Raw genomic sequence first — 21,402 nt, forward strand, 5'->3', positions numbered from 1 at the left:
AACTGCAAATTATTTCTAAAACATGAGACTAGTTTTAAGCGAAGTAAGCTTATGAGTGTTGTCCTGAGAAATTAAACATTTGGTGTGATGTGCTGATTATTTACTGACTAACATTTCAGGACAGTAGCTGCCACAATATAGGCTCCTAATCAACCAAACACCCCTGTTCATGTTTTTTTCTGTCAACAGGTACTAAAAATGATATTGTCTATGGAAGGTCCTCTAGAATTGGATAACAACATTGTTTCTGATGAAGCTGATAATGAAACAGCTTGTGATCCTTGAGAGTTAGCACTGAACAAAACCTGTGAGATCTGATGTAATTTCATGTAATGTTTACATATATAATGTATAGTTATAGTAATGCCAATAAAACTGAAAAACACTATTTTCACTGAGTTTTAAATAAATTAAATTAAATAAATAGCATAACTTTCTTTAAATTTCCATGTTATATATCCCATGTTTTGAAAATGGAAAGGTAAATGGAATATGTCTGGCTGAGATTTTTTAAAGAAAATTGAATTAAAAGTAATTTTGGTCAAGGTAGAAATCAGAGGCATGGCCTTTATCACCCATGCCTGTTCTAATCTGAGTCATTCCTCTTAGTTCTGTTGTGGTTATTTAATCTAACACACCCAAGTTTGTGGATTACAATCTCATCAAAATCTGACCTGAAAAAGCATCCCAGAATGCTTTTGTGTTGATTCTAATTTTGAAATGACATGCCAAAGTAAGAGAAAATATAAAACATGAATGTAGCATAAGTTTTTATACAAGTTACCAACAAATAGGTGGTTTGCATCAAATTTGGATTCACATACAGTAATCTGCATCCACGTTTGTCATTAATTACATATAATGGTAGTGTCTGGGTTTACACATTGTGTTTAGAGTTTTTGTTACATCGCTGGACATATTTCTGATTCCTGCTGCTCTGATGACTTTGCTCTGTGGAATCAGTTTTCTCATTTATGGACAATCCTTTAAATGAGTTGGAATAACTAAATTAAGGACAAAACTGATACTAATTGAGACTAGTGGTGTATTCACAGCTTCACTGCTTATCAGTTATTGTACTAGAAACGGTGCTTGGTGCTGTTGCTCCCTTTAGCTCCTCTGAGGGGTTATCCTCTTTTTAATTTTCTGGCTTGTCAGCGGGATGTATCCTAATTCCGCGTTGTCTTGAATGCAATAGCATGTGTGAAAACAAGGTTATCACCCACAGAGCAGAGTACTTTTTAAGCAGTACAGTTACTTTGACAGACCTGTGATGTTGTGTGCAGCCATGTTCATCCAGCCAGATAAACTAACAGTGTGTCCTGAGGCACCCCATGAGACAGCCGCTGACCTGGCTAATATGGGTGGCTGCCCTCTGCATGCACACACACAAACATAGATGCATGCATGCATGCACGCAAACAGACTCATTGACACCAGCCTATAGTCGCCAGCATAAATCTGACTGCATCATAAATGTATAATCCAGTCTGATTTAATAATCTAGTGTCTCTTTCCTCTCTTCCTGTTTTCTCTTACCCTCTGCACTCACTGTACACAAACATTTATGTTCCCTCTTCTGTGCCTTTGTCCATTGTCTGCTCTATTACTATTTTAGTCTTTAGTTAGTTTGCCTGCTCAACCATGAACTCCATCCCTAGCTCTGAGCCTGAAGCCACTGTCACTGGAACAAGGAAAGATGTTTTATATAAACAGTAATATAATGTCCTACTTGCCTGTTGAGTGTAACAATTCCCTCAGAAGTTCACTCAGCCTCAAAGTAAGATATCCATTGAGTCATGTAGTTTTTGTGCTCTTGTTATTCTTTGTGAGCTACTCTGAATACGCAGAAAATAACTTTTGAATAGTCTTATAAAAGATGGACAGGCCTAGGTTGTTTTTTTTTTTTTTGAAAGCCTACGTTTTTCATGATCATTCTGCCATCCCAAATCTACAGAGATGATACCAAAAAACAATGAAAAAACACAGGCTTGACATATACTTGGCAGCCAGAGACCTCAGCAGACCTAAACAAACTGCAACAACCCATCAGGTACAGGCAATGTTGAGTATGGAGGCAATTTCACTATTATCCTGCATATCCAACTCATGATCCAGTGACAGTAAAGTCAAGTTGTAAAAATGTCCGTATTCGATTAGATAGGCCTGTGGCTATGTGACTAGGCCAGGGCCTGTCCAGGACAACCCTTTACTGAACAGAACATTTGCTTAGATACATTTAGATTGTTTAATGAATAAGCTCCAGTATGCCTGGAAAAATCTAAACTAACCTGAATCGCATCCCCACTGAAAGAAATCAGAAAACTAGTGTCACAACAAGCATCATGGCTGTGCAGTGGTTTGCACTGTTGCTTCACAGCAAGAAGGTTCTGGGTTTAAATCACATGCTGGTTGGGGTTAGTAATTGGTGACTCTAAATTGCCCCCAATAATCCTGGATGTACCAGGCGGGTGGATAGATAGGACCAGAAGTGTTAGATAATGGATAAAAGTGATTCTTTATACATACTCTGAATAGTTAATTATGTACACTGAAATAACACTAACACCATTTATGTTTTCTTTATTTATATGGACAATCCACATTAATCAACACTGATATTAGTAACATCAGCGTAAATGTGTCGGGATTAGCTAAACAGCTAATTTACACCCATAGTCCCAACAGATATAACTACAAAAGTCCATTGATTATTCCTGTGTGAAGATGACAATGTTGTGTTAAAATTGTTTTAGAGAGATGCTCATTTAACTGTATGGTCATAGGTTGTGATGCTGTATTGTGTTCTTGTTATTGTTATTGACAGGTGCTTGGGTTACTTTGTCCAGCCCATTTATATTAGTGAGGCGAGGCTAAATAACAGAGTAATGTACTACAGTTCAACAGAGACAACAGGAAAAACTACAACCTCCAAGATGACAATCCATTTGAATGAAAACCTCTAACATTATAGATTTATTGCAGCACTGTTGGTAGTGTTAGCTGTAGGTTCCTAATAAACTGACAACTGTGGGGACTATTTCAGAAGTAATGTGCTTATATATGAAATTATAGTGCTGCTTATAGTTGAAATAACGGATTTCAACTTCAGCTTTTGAGTAAATGAGAGTGAAAACAGTATTTGACAGCTAAAATGCAAACATGGTCTTTTCAGTGTTTGCCCTCATTCCACATTATTTATCACTCTCATGCAGCCTTCAAAGCCTCAGGCAGAGCTGGGACTGAGGGATCTGCACACACACAGATGCACAGGAAAGAGAGATAATAGATATCTGGGGATGTGAGAAATGATTCTTTGGCTGAGAAGCTGGTTCCTCCACTGAAGATTACAGATAGCACGTCCCTGGGGTCTCATTATACTCATGTTATCTGCATTACACAAGAGTGCCTGATCAATTGATTAATCGCTTCTTTTACTCTCTCTGTGGCCAGTTTTTGTCGAAACTGTCTTGGAGAGGCACTTTATTCAGCTATATGAGCATTTTGGGGGATGCAACAAAAAATAAACAATATAACTTTTGTGAAGTAGTTATTGTTGGCTGTTGTATTAGTGACCAACCAACCAATAATACCTCCACATATTTTTCATCATTAAGTAGATGCCCTTTACAGCAAAGAATGTGACACTAATGTGTTCTTCCAGATGCTAACCAAGAGGAGGACTTGGATCATCAAACCATCTTTTATCAATTTAGGGTAGCAGAAATTAGATATGATCTCCTGTGGCTTTGACGTACTATTTTTCACTAAACCTGATAACGTGTTTTGTAAATACTGGACAGGCTAATTAAGACAAATTGTCATTTGCATAAACTAATGGTACCAGACGACAAATGGCCTCAAAGATCTTCACTATGACCCTAACTAACACCTCACCTCTGCCCCTCAGCATTAGCTATAATGAAGCCTCAGCGGATCTCTATTATCAGGCAAACACTCTGCTCCTGTCTGCTTTAAGTATGATGGATGTGAATGCATGGGTGATGGATGTGTGTGTGTTAGCTGGATATTTTTACAGTGAACAATAACCAGTTATGTAAAAGCGAATCTCTAAAGTAAAATGGAGTATTTGGACTCACGCGTTTTTATCTTAAGAGCCTTCAAACCTTCTCCACTAACACCTTCACAAAGTAGAAACTGTGTCCACACTTCAATGTGGTAATAATCAGAATTAGCACCCACACACATTCACACAGACACTCAGTGGAGGAACTACTGTTAATTTTAAGAAGACACTCTTTGACACTCTTTCATAGTGTATTCTCTATCCTCTAGCCCTGACATTAATCATCACAACTAAATAGCCAACCCTCACTTAAACCCTAAAACTAGGTCACTAAATAGCCAAAATGTCCTCAGTCCCATAGTATAACCTCAAACTGGACCTCACAGTCCATCACCATACAAGTGTGTATATGCACACAATTAAAAGACCTCTTTGCTCCCTTGGTAACATTACCCTCTGGACACACACAGAGGCAGCTTTGAGCCAGCTATATATGACCCAACACAGAATTAGAGGCTGGGCAGCTGAGCAGCTTCTTGGCCTTGTGTGACAGTTTGTGCCATTAGACCCACAGCCAAACAAAACAGCATCCCTTTATTCTCTCATTTATTACAGACTTGTGGGTCTGCAGCTCTGAGAGAAGAGGATAAAGAAGACTTAAAACTTCAAGAGTTAACAGTGGCAGCTGCCAATATTTGGATCTATTTGGATCTATTTATTTTGGAACTGGACTGGATTAAGCTTGAAGTAGTTTTACTATACTCTAAGTGAGTTTTGAGGTTGAGAAATGGAGCCTACCTTGCCAACTGAATCAAGAAACAACAGAGGAAAGAGAAACAGCAAAGAGGTAATTTTTTTAAGGGTAAAAGAAAAAAAATCTGGAAAAATAATTTTCAAATGTTTCAAATATTTCAGCAGAACATATGATAGTTGGCAAAGTTCCCATCACAAAATTTTCACTATATCATTGTATAAGAGACAAAGCAGAATAGATCTCACTATCATGTGTATATAGATTAATTAAACCAGTAAAATAGACTAGAATCAAAATTTACTTACCATCATGTAGCCATAGACAAAATGAATTCATTATAACTTGTAATTTATATTAGACATAATACATACAGTTTACTGCCCATACCACTGTGGTACATAAATGTGCATAGACATTTATGTAGTTGCAAATTATGAAATAGAAAACAGTACATTAAAACAGCAGAATAAAATATATTTCTCACTATCATGTGTCTATAGACTAAATCAATCAAAAATACGGTATACTATCCATAATACATATAGCATACATACAAGCATACAGCACATGCATTTTTGGTAAAAAATGTGCACAGATATGAATTTAGTTGATGGAATAGCACCAAGTAGAATAGGATTCACTACAATAGAGTAGGATACCATACGTCTCACTGTGTGTCTGAAAATTAACTGAACATAACTAACACTAGATATAATACATACACTGTACTTACAGTATATACATACACACATAATGTGTGCAGCTATGATTTTAACTAACAAAGAGAGAATCTAGTGGAATAAGGCAGAATAGAGTGAAACAGATTTAGCAGAGAAGACAGATTCCAGTCTTTGTGGTTTAATGTCTGTATTGGTGGCTCCATCAGGTGGCTGAAACATGTCAAGACACCAAATGTAATCTAGTAATTCCAGCTCTGGGTGCATGTCTGTGAACAGAACAAACTGGCTGTACTGTACATGGCACACCCCCCTCTGTCTTTTTCAGGTGGCTGAATCTGTCCCTGTGGTTTCTGAATCAGTCCGATGCAAGATGGATTCTGACCACATGCTAGGCATTGTGGGTATCGTGTGCACAATTCTTAACCTACTGATAGTGGTGTTGATCTATATCTACACACCTGTTTGACACATCTACATACAGACAGTATGTGTGGATTTATGGTGCAGATGTATGAGACCCGTCGTGGTCACATGGGACAATCAGGGGGAAGGGATGTGTGGAAAAAATTTTTGTTATACAGCATAATATAACATCTGTGATAATTATTAAAATTAACAGGAATTCACTCTGATTTGACCAAATATATGTTTGTAACAATGATTAAGTGATCTCACATCTAAAGTGAAGAAATGTTTGTCCAATATTGGGTAAACTGTGTTTTGTTGATTTTCTGTGACAAACTTTGAATATATTTTTTACAAACACTATATGCATTATTGTTTTCTCTCGGTACCCTGGTTTCCTCCCACAGTCCAAAAACATGTACGTCAGGTTGATTGGTGACTCTAAATTGTCCATAGCAGTGATTGTGAGCGTGTGTGGATGTTTGTCTCTATGTGGCCTTGAAGCAGAAACTTATATAATGACTCAACAGAATGGTATTCAGGTTTAAGAAAAATGTGGCAATTTGTATTATTCAATTACATTTATTCCATAGTTTTAACACAGAGGTAAATAAAGAAATAAAAGAAGAAACATTAGAGCATGACAAACCTGTACAAGCCTACAGAGAACCAGAAAACAGCAAAGACAGAAAATAATCTTTCATAAGAAAATCTTGTAGCTGTAGAGATTTAGTTATATTAATATTTACAGAACTGCAGGAAAAACATCCACAATGATGTTAAACAAACTGGCCATACTGTACATGGCACATCCATAACGATGTTAAAGCATCATTATGATAATAATGTTTTATAAATAGAAAAATTGATTTTTTTATTTAATTTAAGGTACAGGAGCAGTAGAATTATTTGGATTGTTGATGTTAATATCAGGCAGTATTTGGCAACTGGTGATGATGTCAATCTTCTCGGACACAGCCTTCAGGTCATCTAGGATTATTCTGATGCTGTGGGAGGCATTGATGATGGCGCTCTGCGATGTGTTCAGCTGAGTTGTTGCATTACGCACCTTACAGAAAAGCAAGTGTCAAACTTTATATTTTCTGCACAGTTTCTGAATGTCCTGCACACATCTAGTCTGATGACAACTAGTATGATCAAATTATTTTCTGTTCTGCTCCATATATATTATATTAACATTTTATACCACAGCACTAGAGAATAATTGCAGTGGCCTATACAGTAAGAGTAAGAGTTAAATAATAAAGAGGATTTGGGGGACCCTGAATCAAACACATTAGCATACCTCCCTGCTGGCACTGCCATAAACATGTCGTAGTGTCTGTCCAATGTCAGAATACAGCCGGCTGTTAGACTCCTGCAGCTTCTGTTGTAAAAGGGTGTCACCTGGAAGAAGAAGGATACATTGAAACAACGGCAGAACTAATTCAAGTTGGTCTTCTTCTATGTCATTGTTCATTTAACCATTTGATAAAAGCCAGTCATCACTAAATATTGATGAAAGGTCAAAATATAGGCTGAAACTGAAGGGCCTGAGAATATGCTTCAGTTGATGATCAAAAGTAAGATGACGTTTGAGAGTATTCAGTCACATTGGAACAATTATTGTTCAAACTGTGATCTGTATTATTTACCATGAGGTTTGTGTGTAGGGCTTGGCCTGTCTTCCACTATTGACTGTATACCAGGGTGGTCTCTGACTACGATAAGAGGAGGCAGGTCTCTCTTGAATATCTGAGTGGTCTCCTGGCTCACTGCAGAGGCTTGGTCCTCCTGCCACTGATCACTTTCACTGTCTGTTTCAGACGCCTCCCCAGGAACCTGACAGCAAAGCAGGTTATACATCCATGACAGGAGAGGTGATGGATGGGTTAACGTTCATGAACACACACTTTGCTCTATCATTCCCAAACACATGCACATACACCTGAGAGGAAGACAACCTTAGCTCCGACTGAGGCGGTTTGAGGAGCAGACAGAGAGATGCTGTTGATTTCATCATCGGAGTCTGTCTCGGACGCCTCGCCCTGAACCACGATCTGGTACGTGCTGGACATTTCTGCACAAACACACAGAGACCACATAACTTCGTTAGCTCCACTCAAACAAATATGAGCTAATGTAATGTAATGTAATGTAGTCCGTGATGTACCTTAAGCAAACAGGAAACTACGTGGCATGTTAAGTAAAAACGGAATATTAAAATAAACAGTAGCTTTATATCCACAAACCAACACCAAACCTTCTTAGTGACATCAAAAACATCGATCACATGATCATTTAGGAAATGGTTGTTTTTCAAGAGCCAATCCGATTAGAGCTATGGTTTCACGTGACAAGCGACGTTTCATAACGTGATTGGAAGACACACATAGGAAGCCGTTGTTTGTAAGTATAAACCGGTGTACACCGAAAATGAACGGATCTGGACTGTGGTTAGCTACTGCGGTTTGAGGATTATTGGTGTTCTTCACTTGAGCGGGTCGGGTTTTATTACTGAATATACGATTTCTCTCTTGAGTGTTGTGGACTGTGTAATCCACCAATACCGAATATTTTTTCACGGTAATTTAGGAGCCACCAGCTAACCCCGCCTACGTGAAATTCGAGGAGTATCCTGGCGTTAATATCGAGTGGAACCAAGGAAGCGAGCTTGTTTTAGTTGGTTTAGCTTTCAATTGTTTGACAGGTAACACTGGATTTAACTCTTCACTTGTTTGGATTTATTTAGATTAATGAGAAACTATTTCATGTATTGTTCTGTCTATATTCACTCTCATATACCAATACTAGCTAACCGGCTACATACCTAACTAGCTAAAGCTAAGCTACGGCAAAGGATTTCCTGATGTGTTTTGTCGATTGAAGCACAAATGATTGTACTTCAGCGTTATATGAGGCTGTGTAACCACTTCTCTGTGTTGGTCAGGGATGGCAGATGAGGTTCTGTTTGAATTTCTCCACATGGAGATCGTGTCACATGTTTACAAGGAGCAGCAGTCCGGTAAAGGAGAAATGGACAGTAAGGTGTGTGCTGCAAGGATACTAATCATCTAACAGAAGCATAATATACAGGAATATGTTAACTTTGAGTTATCACTAACTGATGCTAAGTAGCATTAAAGGTGCCAGTGAACTAGCTGGTGATCAGTCTTGCAGTTATGTGTTGAGTGATTTAAGCATTTGAGTGTTTTCTCTTCAGGACAGAGCTGTCAGTGTTTCTGTCCTGGAGGGCATGGGCTTCAGGGTGGGGCAAGGACTCATTGAGAGGTAGATGAGCACAAACACACTCCATGTGTAACATTAATGCAGTGTGACACGCTTCTTCGCTTCCGTTAAGTGTGTACATTTGCTCTTGTCTCAGATTGACCAGGGACTCTCCAAGCTTTAAGGATGAGTTGGACATAATGAAGTTCATCTGTAAAGACTTCTGGACAAAGGTGTTCAGAAGACAGGTTGACAATCTTAGAACCAACCATCAGGTAAAATTAAAGTGTAGAGTGACAGTATGCAGACTACTGTCAAGTATGATGAAAAATCTTTTTTTTCTGAGACACATCAGGCTTTTGGTTGTTTAACGTGTAACATCATATGTTGATAGGGATCACCTCTGTGTAGAGAGGGAAGAGGGTTGGTGGCAAGCTACAATTATTTCTCCTTGGTCACATCCATGTTTGTTTACCAGCAGTCTTCTTCTTCTCTGTCTTGAAATTGCAGCTTATTTTGGCATGTTTCTGCCACCTATAGATGGGTGGACTCAGTTTGAAATCATTGGCAGTAATAAGCATTGTGTCACCTAAAAGTGTGTATCGTCATTTCCCATCACAGGGTACCTACGTTCTGCAGGATAACAAATTTGCTCTGCTGACTCAGCTTTCCAGTGGGAAACAGTACCTGGATCAGGCTCCTAAGGTCAGCATTCACTCACTCTCTTTCTGACATGCACACATGAACAGACATTCCCACCGCTGCCACATGGAAACCAACTAGAAGCTGGCATTCAAGGCTTTATTTGGTACAGTATATAGCCAAGGAAATTTAAAATTGCTCTCACTGTAGCTAATTTCTGTTTTTTTTTCCCCTCAGTACCTTGCTTTTTCATGTGGTGTGGTGAGAGGAGCCCTGTCTAACCTAGGTCTGGACAGTGTAGTGACAGCTGACGTCTCTGCCATGCCATCCTGTAAGTGCCACCAGAAAACAAATTCATTCATTCATTATCTATCTGCTTATTTCTATTTACTATTACGGGGTCTGCTGGAGCCTATCCCAGCTCTCTTTGGGTGGAAGGCAGGGGTACACCCTGGACAGGTCACCAGTCCATCACAGGGCCACATAGAGACAAACAACCTCACACACTCACACTCACTCCTATGGACAATTTAGAGTCACCAATCAACCTGACATACATGTTTTTGGACTGTGGGAGGAAACTGGAGTACCCGGAGTAAACCCACACAAGCACAGGGAGAAAATACAGAATGGCCCCTGCTCGCTGGCTAAAAAAGTGTTTTCACACTATGAAGTGTCAGAAGGTTTGTGTGATCAGTTAGGTCAAGACATGTTTGCCTTTCTGTGAAGACCTATCCATGAGTTAGAGAAACCTGGCTCATTAAAAACAAACATCGTAATCTCTTTACCATTGTGTCTTGCCAGGTAAGTTCCAGGTGGTGATCCAGAAACTGTGACCTGGTCCTCACTGCTGCTTGTAAACAGGGCCCTGTGGGGGATCTGCTATTCCTAAAGAGAGGATAGTGGTTTCTGTCCTCTGACTGAAGTTGCCAGCTACAAAGGGAACCAAACACCACTCTGGTTTTCACAGCTGGGTCAATCAGGCCTCTGTTCTCTTCAGAACCAGGTATTCGCACAGGACAAAAAGGATTAGTCAGGGCTTTCCATTTGCTCTGATACAGAACAAGATTTGGTTTATTCATTTTGCATCTCGATTTGGTTTGTGAATGTTTCCTATTTGAGTTAAATCATGTATGATATTCTGAATTTTAGTTTAACAAAAAGACTTCTGTCAGTAGCTGTATATACAAGAATGTGAATGTAAAGTAAATCATGAGTTAATTTAATATTCTTTGTAATGTGTTGCATTGCTGGATGCTTAAAAAGAAATAATTGTTAAAAAAAAAAAACTCAAGGCAGAATCTAGAATAAGACATAATTTCAGATTTTCATATTTGAGATCTTTCAACTGCCATACTATCTTGTTTAAAATCCACCTGATAATAGCCAGCCTTTGAAAAGCATTACACCTGACACCTCAGTTTCATTATTCAGCACTCGTTTCTCTGCGGACACAGAAGAGCTGTAACTAGCTCCTGGTGCTTTTCTAAGCTTTGTAGCAGATTGTCTTTAAGAGCAGGGTGTATACTGATATTGAGTTTAATATAATTTCATTTTAGGGCAAAATGTAGATCTAGAATAATTCGTTAGCACAGCAACCTCAGTTTAATTATGCTGTATTCTTAGATGGGATTAGAGTTTGTAGGTCCAGCTTTTATACAAATGAAGTGGAATGACAACTATTTAGTGAGTATCAGTAGGTTACTCTGTAGTGATGTCATATATTTTGAGTCTATCCCTCAAACTCTGATTTTCAGGTAATTATTTTTTTGAACCAAGATGTATGTTTTTCATCCTCTGTAAAGCATTAACATGCAAACATATAGTAGTGTGATTTTCCTGGAATGCAGGTAGTGTGCTATTTGACTGAATCATGTTATAAGGCATTTCACATGGGTATCCGATTACATTTTAATGACACCATTCTTTGTATATAAAAAAAAAAATCTCAAATACACGTCTTCAACCTGCAAGGCCATAAGTATGGGCTTTGTTTTATTTATTTATTTTTTTCTCAGCTTAACAGTTTATCTAAATGGATTTATAGTGTAACAAAAACACCACAAAAGCAACGCCTGCCAAACACAAAAAAAAAAAATGACATGCATCGTTCTGGTAGATGCTGTTACCTCTTTGTTCCACTAGAGGGACATATTAAGCTATTTTCATGTCAGATATTAATCAACTTGGTGATTTACAGTTTTGACAACTTCTGTTCACAGTCTTCTTTTCTGTTCTACCTTTCTCTCACATGTTATTTGTATCTTTCTGAGTGCAACCCACATTTGAACAAACTTGGATGTACAGTACGATGAAAAACACTTTGTCAACAAGAAAAACAAACTTTAACAGTAAATGTAATCAAAATGTCAGTCATCACAATTTCTTCCAATAATTGTAGAAAAGTAATAGTACAAGACATCTATACCTTTGAAGATTCTATCAATTCACGTTATTTATTAACACAAATTTGACATTATGCATCAATTTTTAAAAAAAAAAGTTTTTTCCATGGCACTGTAGATAAAGTGCATATCAAAAAGAAAAAAACTATTTTGCTCTTACATGAATAGTTGTTACCCTTTTTATTAATTCATGGTTGCTACTGAAGTCATTTCTTTCATGTTTTTGATCTGTGTTGTGAGCTTGGTATTATGAGGTGTGTTGTAAATTTTGTCCCATCAGGCTAAACAATGAGGTTAACCTGAGTTCAGAGTTAGTGTTTACAATATGCCCGTCCAGGTTCAGTCATGTCCATCATCAGGTTGGGCACAGTGCTCTACACTTTAAGTATAAACCCTCTGGATTCTCTTCATAATTACTTTTTGGTATGGCACCATGCTGACATTATTGCACTAGTTGCAGGATTATGGTGCATTTTATTTGTGTCTCAGCTATGACAGAGTAGCCCTCAGTGTGTTCCAGTTTTCCCACTGCCATCACTGTAATAGTTTTACACAATAAAGATCCTTACGTGCAACTTTATTCATTTAATGTGCTCCCAATGTGTGTCATTCAGGCTTGGACCTCAAAAACTGCTTCCCATTTTTGCACTTACTACTTACTCTTCAGGGCACATTGTGGTAGTTTTATAATTTGATTTTAAAGATTTTTCTTTTGCAAAGCCAGTTTTGGTAGAACATCCATTAACAAAGTGGGTGCTGACCACTTATGTTGCTGCTTTTAGAAGGGATTTTACTAACTTTGAACAAAAATACAAAATGGTTCACAAAGTAGCGTGAGAGAAAGAAAATGTTTTAGACTGCACATCCAAAGTCCCTTATGTCTGTTAAAATTTGTATAATGACTTCTGTGTTGCTCTGTGAAGCGTTTAGAGATTTTTATTTTATTTTTACAAAGGCCTGTGTTACAAACTGGCAGCATGGACGTTGGGAGGACGTTCAAAAGTGTGTTTTCCTGACTACCACCATGATGCTTTGGGTAATATTTAAACCACTGTACCTATGTTTTGAGGGGCAGTTAAAAAAAAGGGGGGCCACAACAGAAGAAATGTGATTGGGCCAAAGTCAGGATACTTTTGCGGCACCGGTTTTGATCATTCTTTTTAAAAATCCGTCTCTTACAAATCCCTCAACCTCATGGAAGTACAATACTACATAGGAGTCCTTTTATTAAAAAAACTATACTCTTACCTCGTCTTAATTTATGGATTAGCACTCAAACTGTCCTTACTTCAGTATGGAAGTACTCAAGACAAGAGTACTTGAATGAGATTCAAGAAGAAAACTTCATGACAAGTTAAATAAGATGCTTAAGTTATAAGTAGACAGCCACTCAACCCCTGCTGATCCACATGGTGCATTGTAGGCAATATCTATGAAACTGTAGGAAAATTGAGTTGGAAATGTGCAGCATCTACCTACAGCCCTCTTTTGTCCATTTGTTGCAACCCATTAAACACTTAACCAAAATCTTCTGTGGAAAGAAGAATAAAAATGAGGAGGGATTAGAGAGAAAGCCTGGGAGGGGGTAGGATTGTAGGAAGTGGGTGGAGGAGGAGTTTGTGAGAGTGGGCAAGAGGAAAATGAGACAGAGAATGAAGAACCTCTACAGGAGGCTGGGGGAAAATGAAAGGCAGAAAAGAGAAGTTTATTACAGCTTGGGGCAGAGAGGAAGCAATGTAGCCAAAGACAGCGATACAGAGTGCATGATGGTGAGAGAGGGAAAGGTGAGGGTGTGAGAATATTACTCGACCTAAATGTCTCACCAACAGTATAATGTGAGGGGGAACTGAAAATTGACTTGTGGAACAGTAAAAGTAGGGGATGATTGTAAAGGTTCAGCAGTAGCTATTTTGTGCTGCTCTACATGGCTCCGCTCCCCTTCCTCCTTCTCTAGCCTGCATCACAATGTCACCAGTGCACTCACAAAGAGGAACAGGGAATAGAGAGTGGAGGAGGGGGATGTTCAGTGCTTAGAAGAAAGAAAGGAGTTGGGGGGGGGGTGCAAGTAAAACCAGCATTCAGTCTCTCAAATTGATGACTTGCTACAATTCAGTGACATTGTCCATGTAGACAGGCTGAAGTCTTTTGTAGTGACACTATTAATCGGGGTTAGCAGCTCACTTCAGTTTACTTTAGTTTTTTGGCAGATGCAATCTGAAATCAGTAATTATGATTTCAATTGTTGAACCCTGACAGTGTGGTAGAAATCGCAGACTGGGGTCCACAATGCTAACTAGTGAGAATATCTACCTGCACAGCTCTGTAACATTCACTTGTCCAAATAAGGTACAGGCCATAAGAGTCAATATTTTCATGCTACCTGGAGGCTAACAGCTAGTTGTAGTTAGATGTTATTTTAGATCTTAAAAATTGTGATTAAGCTCTATGTTGGGAAATTATTTGCAATTATAACCACACACAGTGTATCGTGACAAGAAACTGATATATATATTCCTATCTTTTGTTTTGAGCACATATAATGCAATATGCCATTCATTAGCAATGAGATGTGATGTTGTCCCTAATTAGTTTTGATTAATTACTGATCCTCAATCAGTGCAACAGCCCTTGCTTATGCTAGCAGCTTAGCTCTTCATATCTTTCTATCAGTATGCGTTTTGTGTATTCTGTACATGACTGTTGTTCTGGACAGGGTGATGGGAAACCATTGTTAAAGTGCAGCACCAGTTTTGATAGGATGGCAAGCCATGAAAATCCAGGAAATCCAATGACACAATCCTAATATCCAATAAATAATTAATCCATTTTGTGATACAGAATGTTAATGCAGTCAATGTCCTTCAGTGCTTAAAGAAGTATAAACTAAAATATAAACAAATAAAGTTCATCTAGTTTCCTGAGAATATGCTAAGAAATCTGCATATAAACAAGACAACTGGCATTTCACAAGACGCCGCCCATGCACTTTCAACCTCTAAAGTTGTCACCATCCCGCCTTTATCTCACAGCTTCTTTTTCGCAGCTTTTTTTTCTTCCCCCACTATTACCTTTTTCCTTCTCACCCACTCATTCAACTTCCTCCAATCATGCATAGTTAAGAGCAAGATTCTCTCTCACGCACATACAAACACAAACTTTGTCTCTCGGGGCCATATGTTGACCTGCAGTGGACCTGAATACAGCCATCTGCCTGCCTTTCCTATGTCCCACAGGGCAAGAGTGTGGGAGAACATCTATCAGACAATACAGCGCACACACACACAGAGAAACCATACAAGCACACACATGCCTTTAACCCCTTCACAACCACTAATCACTCCCAAACAGCCAGTCCATCTCTTGTTAACGTCAGTGACAAGATAGTTGTGTGAGATTTCTGCAGGGTCAACCTAAGTATGCAGCTTTAGCCCTGTCCTTTCTTTTTTTTTCGTGTGTGTGTGGGACACTAAATGAAAAACATGAGGATCTTGATGCAGACATTCCTTGCTGTGTGTAGGTGTGTCCTGTTTTTTCAAAATCCCCAAATATGGTATCTGTTATCAGATTTGCAAAAGTTTTAAAGTAAACTTAGTTTGAAATAAATAAGGACAAATGGCTCATCACAATGGTAGTAGATAAAATCATTACTCAGCTGGTAAGCAGTCTTCCCACTGAGTAAGAAGTGAGGATGTAATTGAAAGAGAGGAACAAAGTGAGGGAGGGAGGATGAATCAGTGGAGGCAGTGAAGGAGAAAAGAAATGGGTTAGGGCTCAGGATTGGTAAGATTAAAATCAAAACAAAGGACTTCTTATCTCCACATGAAATCTTAGTGGCATGACAACTGACACACAACCATGTGCATGTGTGCAGCAACTGGGGTGTCATAATTTGACAAATGTAGTGGGATACATTTTTTAACCTTTAAAACCTTGCTTTAGTTGGCACAGGCCATCCAAAAAGGTTTAAATGTGCTCAATCATTTTCTCAGAAAGAAACTTAGACTTACAGGGACGTTGTGTTTCATGTGTAGATGAGAGGCTTCTATGTTTGAATAACGTAATCTTCCATTTAAAATGAAAGATTTTAAATTAATGGTAATTAAGAAAGTCAGAGGGAGTTTTTGAAAGGTATACTACGTTTTATTTTTTTAACGATTTCTTGTACCTACCCAGTGAATGCCATTTGTTTAGTCATTTTCCAGATAAAGGATTCATCTATGTCTCACCAAACAATCAAATTACTGAGAAGATTGTTACAAGGCTTCCAATAAGACAGCACTGTAAAAGGCTGAATGTAAATAGTTAATAGTACAAGGCCACTGGGGTGGATGTGATCTACACAGAAAACGGTAAATGACAGTTCACTGGTTTCCTGCTTGCTTCCTTCCTTCCTGCACCTTGCACCTAAAATGTCACGTGTGAGCATTATTGCAAATATACTAAAAGTGAATACTTCCACAGCAAGAAAATTCACAGAAACATATGTACTGCTGCATCAGCGCCTCAATACGAGGTTTTTGGAGCAGAAGTGTGTGTAGATTACCTCTGAGTATGTCAAATGAAATCAAAACAGAAAATTAAAAAAGAACAAAAAAAATCTTTATTTCCAGTACAAAAGAAGCGAAAGAAACCCAAATATATTAAACTTGATACAAGCATTAACAACTCAAAAGTCCTCTATAAATATGTTAAAATAAATTAAAGAAATTAATTTACTAAAGATGATCACCTTTAACACTAAACATGTTGATGAAAATTTAAATAGACCGGTAACAGCGCAGTGTCTGTTCTTCTAACCAACTACATCAAACAGACAAAACAACCAGGTAACATTTCTAAAACACTAAGCATACATACCCTAACCCTACAGTATGCTAGCTCTAGTTCAGTAAGGAAACAGGCCCTGGGAGCACACTACACATGAATGTGACCAGGAAGCTACACATTCATAACAGTACAAAGCTGTAACAGGAAGAATTAATACTGAATGACAGCAAGATAGAAAATGGTGGGGTGAGAGTCATGAAAACATGAATACTTTTCAAAAACGTAACACCAGTGCTGCTTGTGGGACAAAGGAGGGAAAAATATTCCACTCCTGGGAATTGTGTGAAAGATAATCTGAAAATATGTAGGAAAGCGCCACAAATATTTTTAGGAAACATGCCCTGAAGTAAAAACAGGATGTATCATGAAGTATTTACTAAGTTTGCTTAAACTTTACTATCAAACTCAAACTATGCTCAAATCCTGTTTAATTATGCAAAGTAAGATGCAAAATAATGCGATGGCATGTTATTTAGGTTTTTGTACATCTTTGGCTCTGCAATTGCTGCTGTTCATGATGGAAAACTTTGCATACCAAAGCCAATAAAATCCCTATGTCTGGTTTAAGTCATAAAGTTGACTATGCCATTAACACAGGATTTGATAATATACATTATGTTCAAGCCCATTTGGCCTTTACTGGTGGCAGTTTGTTAATAATACAAGAGACAGAAGAATACTTGAAGTAGTCTTAACAGGGAGACCTGAACTCACACTAGCTTAAAAAAACAAAAAACACAACACCTCCTCCACACATCTCTAACAATTCAGCAAATCTTAGTTTAACACTGTAACATAACCTGTTAACCTTACAGGCACTTCAGTTTAACATTCAGGTTTGAAGCCAGCGATCTAAGCTTAACCGCAGACTATACAGTTTTAAGGGAAAAACTTCTCAACAGCTTATCAACACAATAATGTATCCAGTTAATGGAAACAACAACAACAACAACTCCTAAATATAGGTCACACTGTGCGTTTGTCCCACCATAATCAAAAGGTTTGAGATACAAACAGATGTCTTTGGCTTTATCACAATCTTTACATCATTCAGGAGATGCTGATAAAATAAAACACGAATAGTGCTGTTTGACTTGCACTGCTAATCACACTGTGATAATATCTTTGTCGCAATTTGCAATGTCAAGAAACTTTGTTGATAAAGCATCAAACACTATTAAACGTGTCTTGATATGTTCCGTTTTGGTGGCAACACGCATTTTTTAGCTTCTCTTACGCACATAACAGTTACATTTTAACCACATAAAACTAATCATCGAATCTCAAAGTGAGTCAGCCACTACATTTTTGTTTTGTTTTTTTTTTTTAATGCCACAGAGGTGCAAATCTGAAGTGTCAGTCCAATAGCTGTATGTGAGAGGAAGTGTGCATTTATACATGTCTGGTGTATATGCAAGGTGTATGTTGGATGGAAATGGGTGCTTTGTGTATGTTGTTTCTAGGTGTGTACAAAAATGTATGATTTATGTTCCAGCACACTGCAGTCTAAAGGCAGAACCCAGCAGCATCCTCAGGAACAGAGAACTGACTGAATACTGCCAGACGCCTGGAATTGGCTTCATTAAGGCCGACACACGATTCAGAGCCACTGAGCGAACTAGCAGAGCTGCTCCCATCCACATCTTGGTCTGACAGAGAAGTGTAAGACAGGGATCTTGTACCCAGTGGCCCTGTAAAGACACCTGTAACACTGGGACTCTGCCTCAGGGAAGGGGAGGCTGTTGGGGAGCAGCCAGAGTCTGGGGAAGGCAGGAATGGAGACTGGGTATCCGCTGAAGTTACTTGGCCCATGGGTGGTTGGTAGTGATGAGCAGGGGAGGCCTCAAAGGCAGCGTCCATCTCCAGAAGGCCATGAGAGAGTAGATCAGTAATGTCAGTGCTGGAAGGAGGCGAGGTCGATGGAGCGTATGGGAAAGATGCCGGAGGAGGAGGATGACCAGTAAAGGCAGGCTGGAGGATTTGTTGGGGAGCAGAGGGAAACCCAGCAAAGCTGAAGCTCTGTCTCATGAGAGGAGGTCTGTGCGAACGGGAGGAGGAAGATGGCTGTGGTGAAATGCTTGTTGAGGAAGAGGATGAGGAAGAACGAGAGAAGGAGTGTTTCTTTTCTTCTTCACTGTTGTGGACAAAGTGGCAGCGAATCCCGTAGGGGCAGAAGCCGATGGTGTGAAATGTACGGCATGGCTCAGTTTTGTATTTTGGATGTCTGTTAAGATCCCGCAGCTCTTCTGGCCCATGGGCAAACTGGCATTTTCCACCATATTTGCACAAGCCATTCTCAGTGAAAGATCGACACAGCTCAGTCTTATAACGTGATGAGGAAGAGGAGGTGGATGAGGAGGAGCTAGGATTCAGTGCAGTGGGGCTGATGTCACTTTGGGAGTGCTTTAGGTCAGTCCCGAGCCAGCCTAGAGTAGCTGCGGCAGTGCTGCTGGTTTCTACCATGCTGATGGAGCGCTGGGCAAAGAAACGTGCCTTTCCCCACTGTGTGGAATTAGCAAGCTGGGAGGTCAAGGGACTTTCTGACTGCTGCCCCCATTGGCTGGAGTTCAGAAATACACTGTCTGAAGGATCAGCAGAGAGACAGGAGAGAGCCGAAAGGGAAAACGATGTGTTGCTACGTGGCTGACCAATGTAACCTGGTGTTCTCATTGGCAGACTGAGGGATGGCTGCGGTCTGCTTGGCTCCCTCAGGTCCAGATTCAGTAACTGCTGTACAAAGAACAGGAAACATCACAACATTAGACCATACATTTTCCCAATGCATAACTTAAGCATCCATAACATGCTCTCTGTCTACTGATTAAATATCTGACATCTATTATTTCACATAGAAACTACTGAACGATTGAAGCAGTTTTACTACTGCAAAAAACAAGGATGAAACTGTTTACTGTTCCCTTTGGCAAAAGCAAAATACTGCACTGTATCTGTAGAGAAGTAGCTAGTCATCTAAATGACAGATCATAGACCACTTATTTACAGACTGACCACAACAATACACTGAATTAAGCACAGTAATGACCTAACCTAGCTGCCAATTTGAGAACCTGCTGTTTGAGTTATGGTTCATGACTGTGGTTCTTTTCAAACTTACTGGATGGATCTATTATCTATCTTTGCTGCCTATTTAAATCCACACTAATTATAGCTTCATCTAGAAGATATATATTTGCTGCTAACACTCCAATACAGGGTTAAAGGCATTTTACCTACTTTTGTTTACTAGTGCCCAGTGAATTAAACACCTCTACAGCATCGACGCATCTTGACGACTGTATCCAGCGACTTTTAGTTAAACTCAGTGTTTTGATTCGACTTGTTGAAGTTGTGTACCTTTAATAAGGCACCGACTTTAACCTTAAAGAAAACACCAGCTAACTAGTTAGCTACACCACTTTAACCACAACAGGTCACCAAGTTAGCGGACTAGCTTAGCTAGTGCCCTGTTAAACGGGCCCGTGTCGTTACGATAACTCCTCCGTGAACAACGCTCCCACACTGACACAAGTTCAGCCTCAGGTCCAGTCAAACTTTCAGATCACGTTAAATAACAACGTTAGAGCACTAAAGCCACCAGCTGACGATGAACAACAGCACAACTACTTTATTGGCAAAAAGACAAGTAAAAGCGAAGAGCGCAAACTGCGTAAAAGTTAGCAGTGTAGCTGGTAGCTAGCTAGCTAGCTAACGTGACCCCCCGACCCAACCAGCAACTTTTGCTCCTGTCTCCCTCTCTCCCTCTCTCCGCTCAACTTTCTTTTTACTTTTCTTTTACCTTGCACATCATCTCTTCCAGGTCAGCAAACTGGCTCATGGGGTAAGATGGCATTCTGCTGAGTTCAGTCAAATCCTTCATCCGATCCCGTGTGCCCCCACCGCGCTGAGAGACGTGGGCAACTCACTGGCATGAGTTGGTCAGAAGTTTCTGGTGGTGTTTGCTGTGCTAAACAAGCCCAAGACCCAGACCACGTGTGGGTTTAAAACCTAACACCGCTCTTAGCCACTCCCACGCCTCCGTGACTCAGCCCGAAGTTGTTTGTGCCAGACTGAAGTGTCCCAGAAGTACACAGCCACGTGAAAGGTACCTGTACTGGGAAATATCAAACCTCACAGCAAACCAGGTTTTTGTATCATTGTGTTAGAGTTGAGCTTCATGACTCACTGGGCAGGCAACTAACTTTTTCTAACTTTCTGGGCCCACTGTGCGCAGCAGGGTGTTCAAGGGTGGAAGTTTATATTGTTACATTTAGATATTGTGTGTTCAGCTTGTGCAAGTTAACAGCTAGTTAACTTAGCTTAACACAGGACACATACAGTCTGTCTGAAATCTGAAATTCAGATAGTCTTGTAGTGAAAGTAATAAAGTAGTCTGCCATTGGCAAAGATGCTGTATAGCCTGATGAGAATGGGGAT

The 21,402-nt window shown here is 39.3% G+C and overlaps 3 protein-coding genes across 6 annotated transcripts; 1 reads left to right on the forward strand and 2 right to left on the reverse strand.

Annotated features, from left to right (window-relative positions):
- Window positions 1–6,420: 6,420 nt before the first annotated feature.
- Window positions 6,421–8,169, reverse strand: bloc1s3 (biogenesis of lysosomal organelles complex-1, subunit 3). Its single transcript, XM_026291923.2, has 5 exons — window positions 8,040–8,169; window positions 7,831–7,946; window positions 7,522–7,708; window positions 7,173–7,273; window positions 6,421–6,935 (listed from the first exon to the last, which is right to left on the reverse strand). The coding sequence occupies exons 2-5, from the start codon at window positions 7,942–7,944 to the stop codon at window positions 6,750–6,752; spliced, it is 588 nt and encodes a 195-aa protein (XP_026147708.1). The 5' UTR covers window positions 7,945–7,946; window positions 8,040–8,169; the 3' UTR covers window positions 6,421–6,749.
- Window positions 8,170–8,271: 102 nt separating this feature from the next.
- Window positions 8,272–12,730, forward strand: trappc6bl (trafficking protein particle complex subunit 6B, like). Of its 3 annotated transcripts, XM_026299092.1 has the most exons (8): window positions 8,275–8,369; window positions 8,462–8,576; window positions 8,817–8,914; window positions 9,090–9,157; window positions 9,252–9,369; window positions 9,716–9,799; window positions 9,974–10,067; window positions 10,541–12,730. In XM_026299092.1, the coding sequence occupies exons 3-8, from the start codon at window positions 8,819–8,821 to the stop codon at window positions 10,570–10,572; spliced, it is 492 nt and encodes a 163-aa protein (XP_026154877.1). In that variant the 5' UTR covers window positions 8,275–8,369; window positions 8,462–8,576; window positions 8,817–8,818; the 3' UTR covers window positions 10,573–12,730. The 3 variants fall into 3 exon arrangements, with proteins under 3 accessions (XP_026154875.1, XP_026154876.1, XP_026154877.1); XM_026299090.1 differs by having other exon boundaries at window positions 8,272–8,576; XM_026299091.1 differs by having other exon boundaries at window positions 8,272–8,914.
- Window positions 12,731–16,718: 3,988 nt separating this feature from the next.
- On the reverse strand, window positions 16,719–20,906 carry LOC113125679 (mRNA decay activator protein ZFP36L1). Of its 2 annotated transcripts, none has more exons than XM_026299291.2 (2): window positions 20,765–20,906; window positions 16,719–19,698 (listed from the first exon to the last, which is right to left on the reverse strand). In XM_026299291.2, the coding sequence occupies exons 1-2, from the start codon at window positions 20,843–20,845 to the stop codon at window positions 18,475–18,477; spliced, it is 1,305 nt and encodes a 434-aa protein (XP_026155076.1). In that variant the 5' UTR covers window positions 20,846–20,906; the 3' UTR covers window positions 16,719–18,474. The 2 variants fall into 2 exon arrangements, with proteins under 2 accessions (XP_026155076.1, XP_026155077.1); XM_026299292.2 differs by having other exon boundaries at window positions 16,719–19,695; window positions 20,765–20,900.
- Between the last annotated feature and the right edge of the window lie 496 nt (window positions 20,907–21,402).

This window comes from Mastacembelus armatus, chromosome 13, assembly GCF_900324485.2.
Source record: "Mastacembelus armatus chromosome 13, fMasArm1.2, whole genome shotgun sequence".
NCBI classification, from domain to species: Eukaryota; Metazoa; Chordata; class Actinopteri; order Synbranchiformes; family Mastacembelidae; genus Mastacembelus; species Mastacembelus armatus.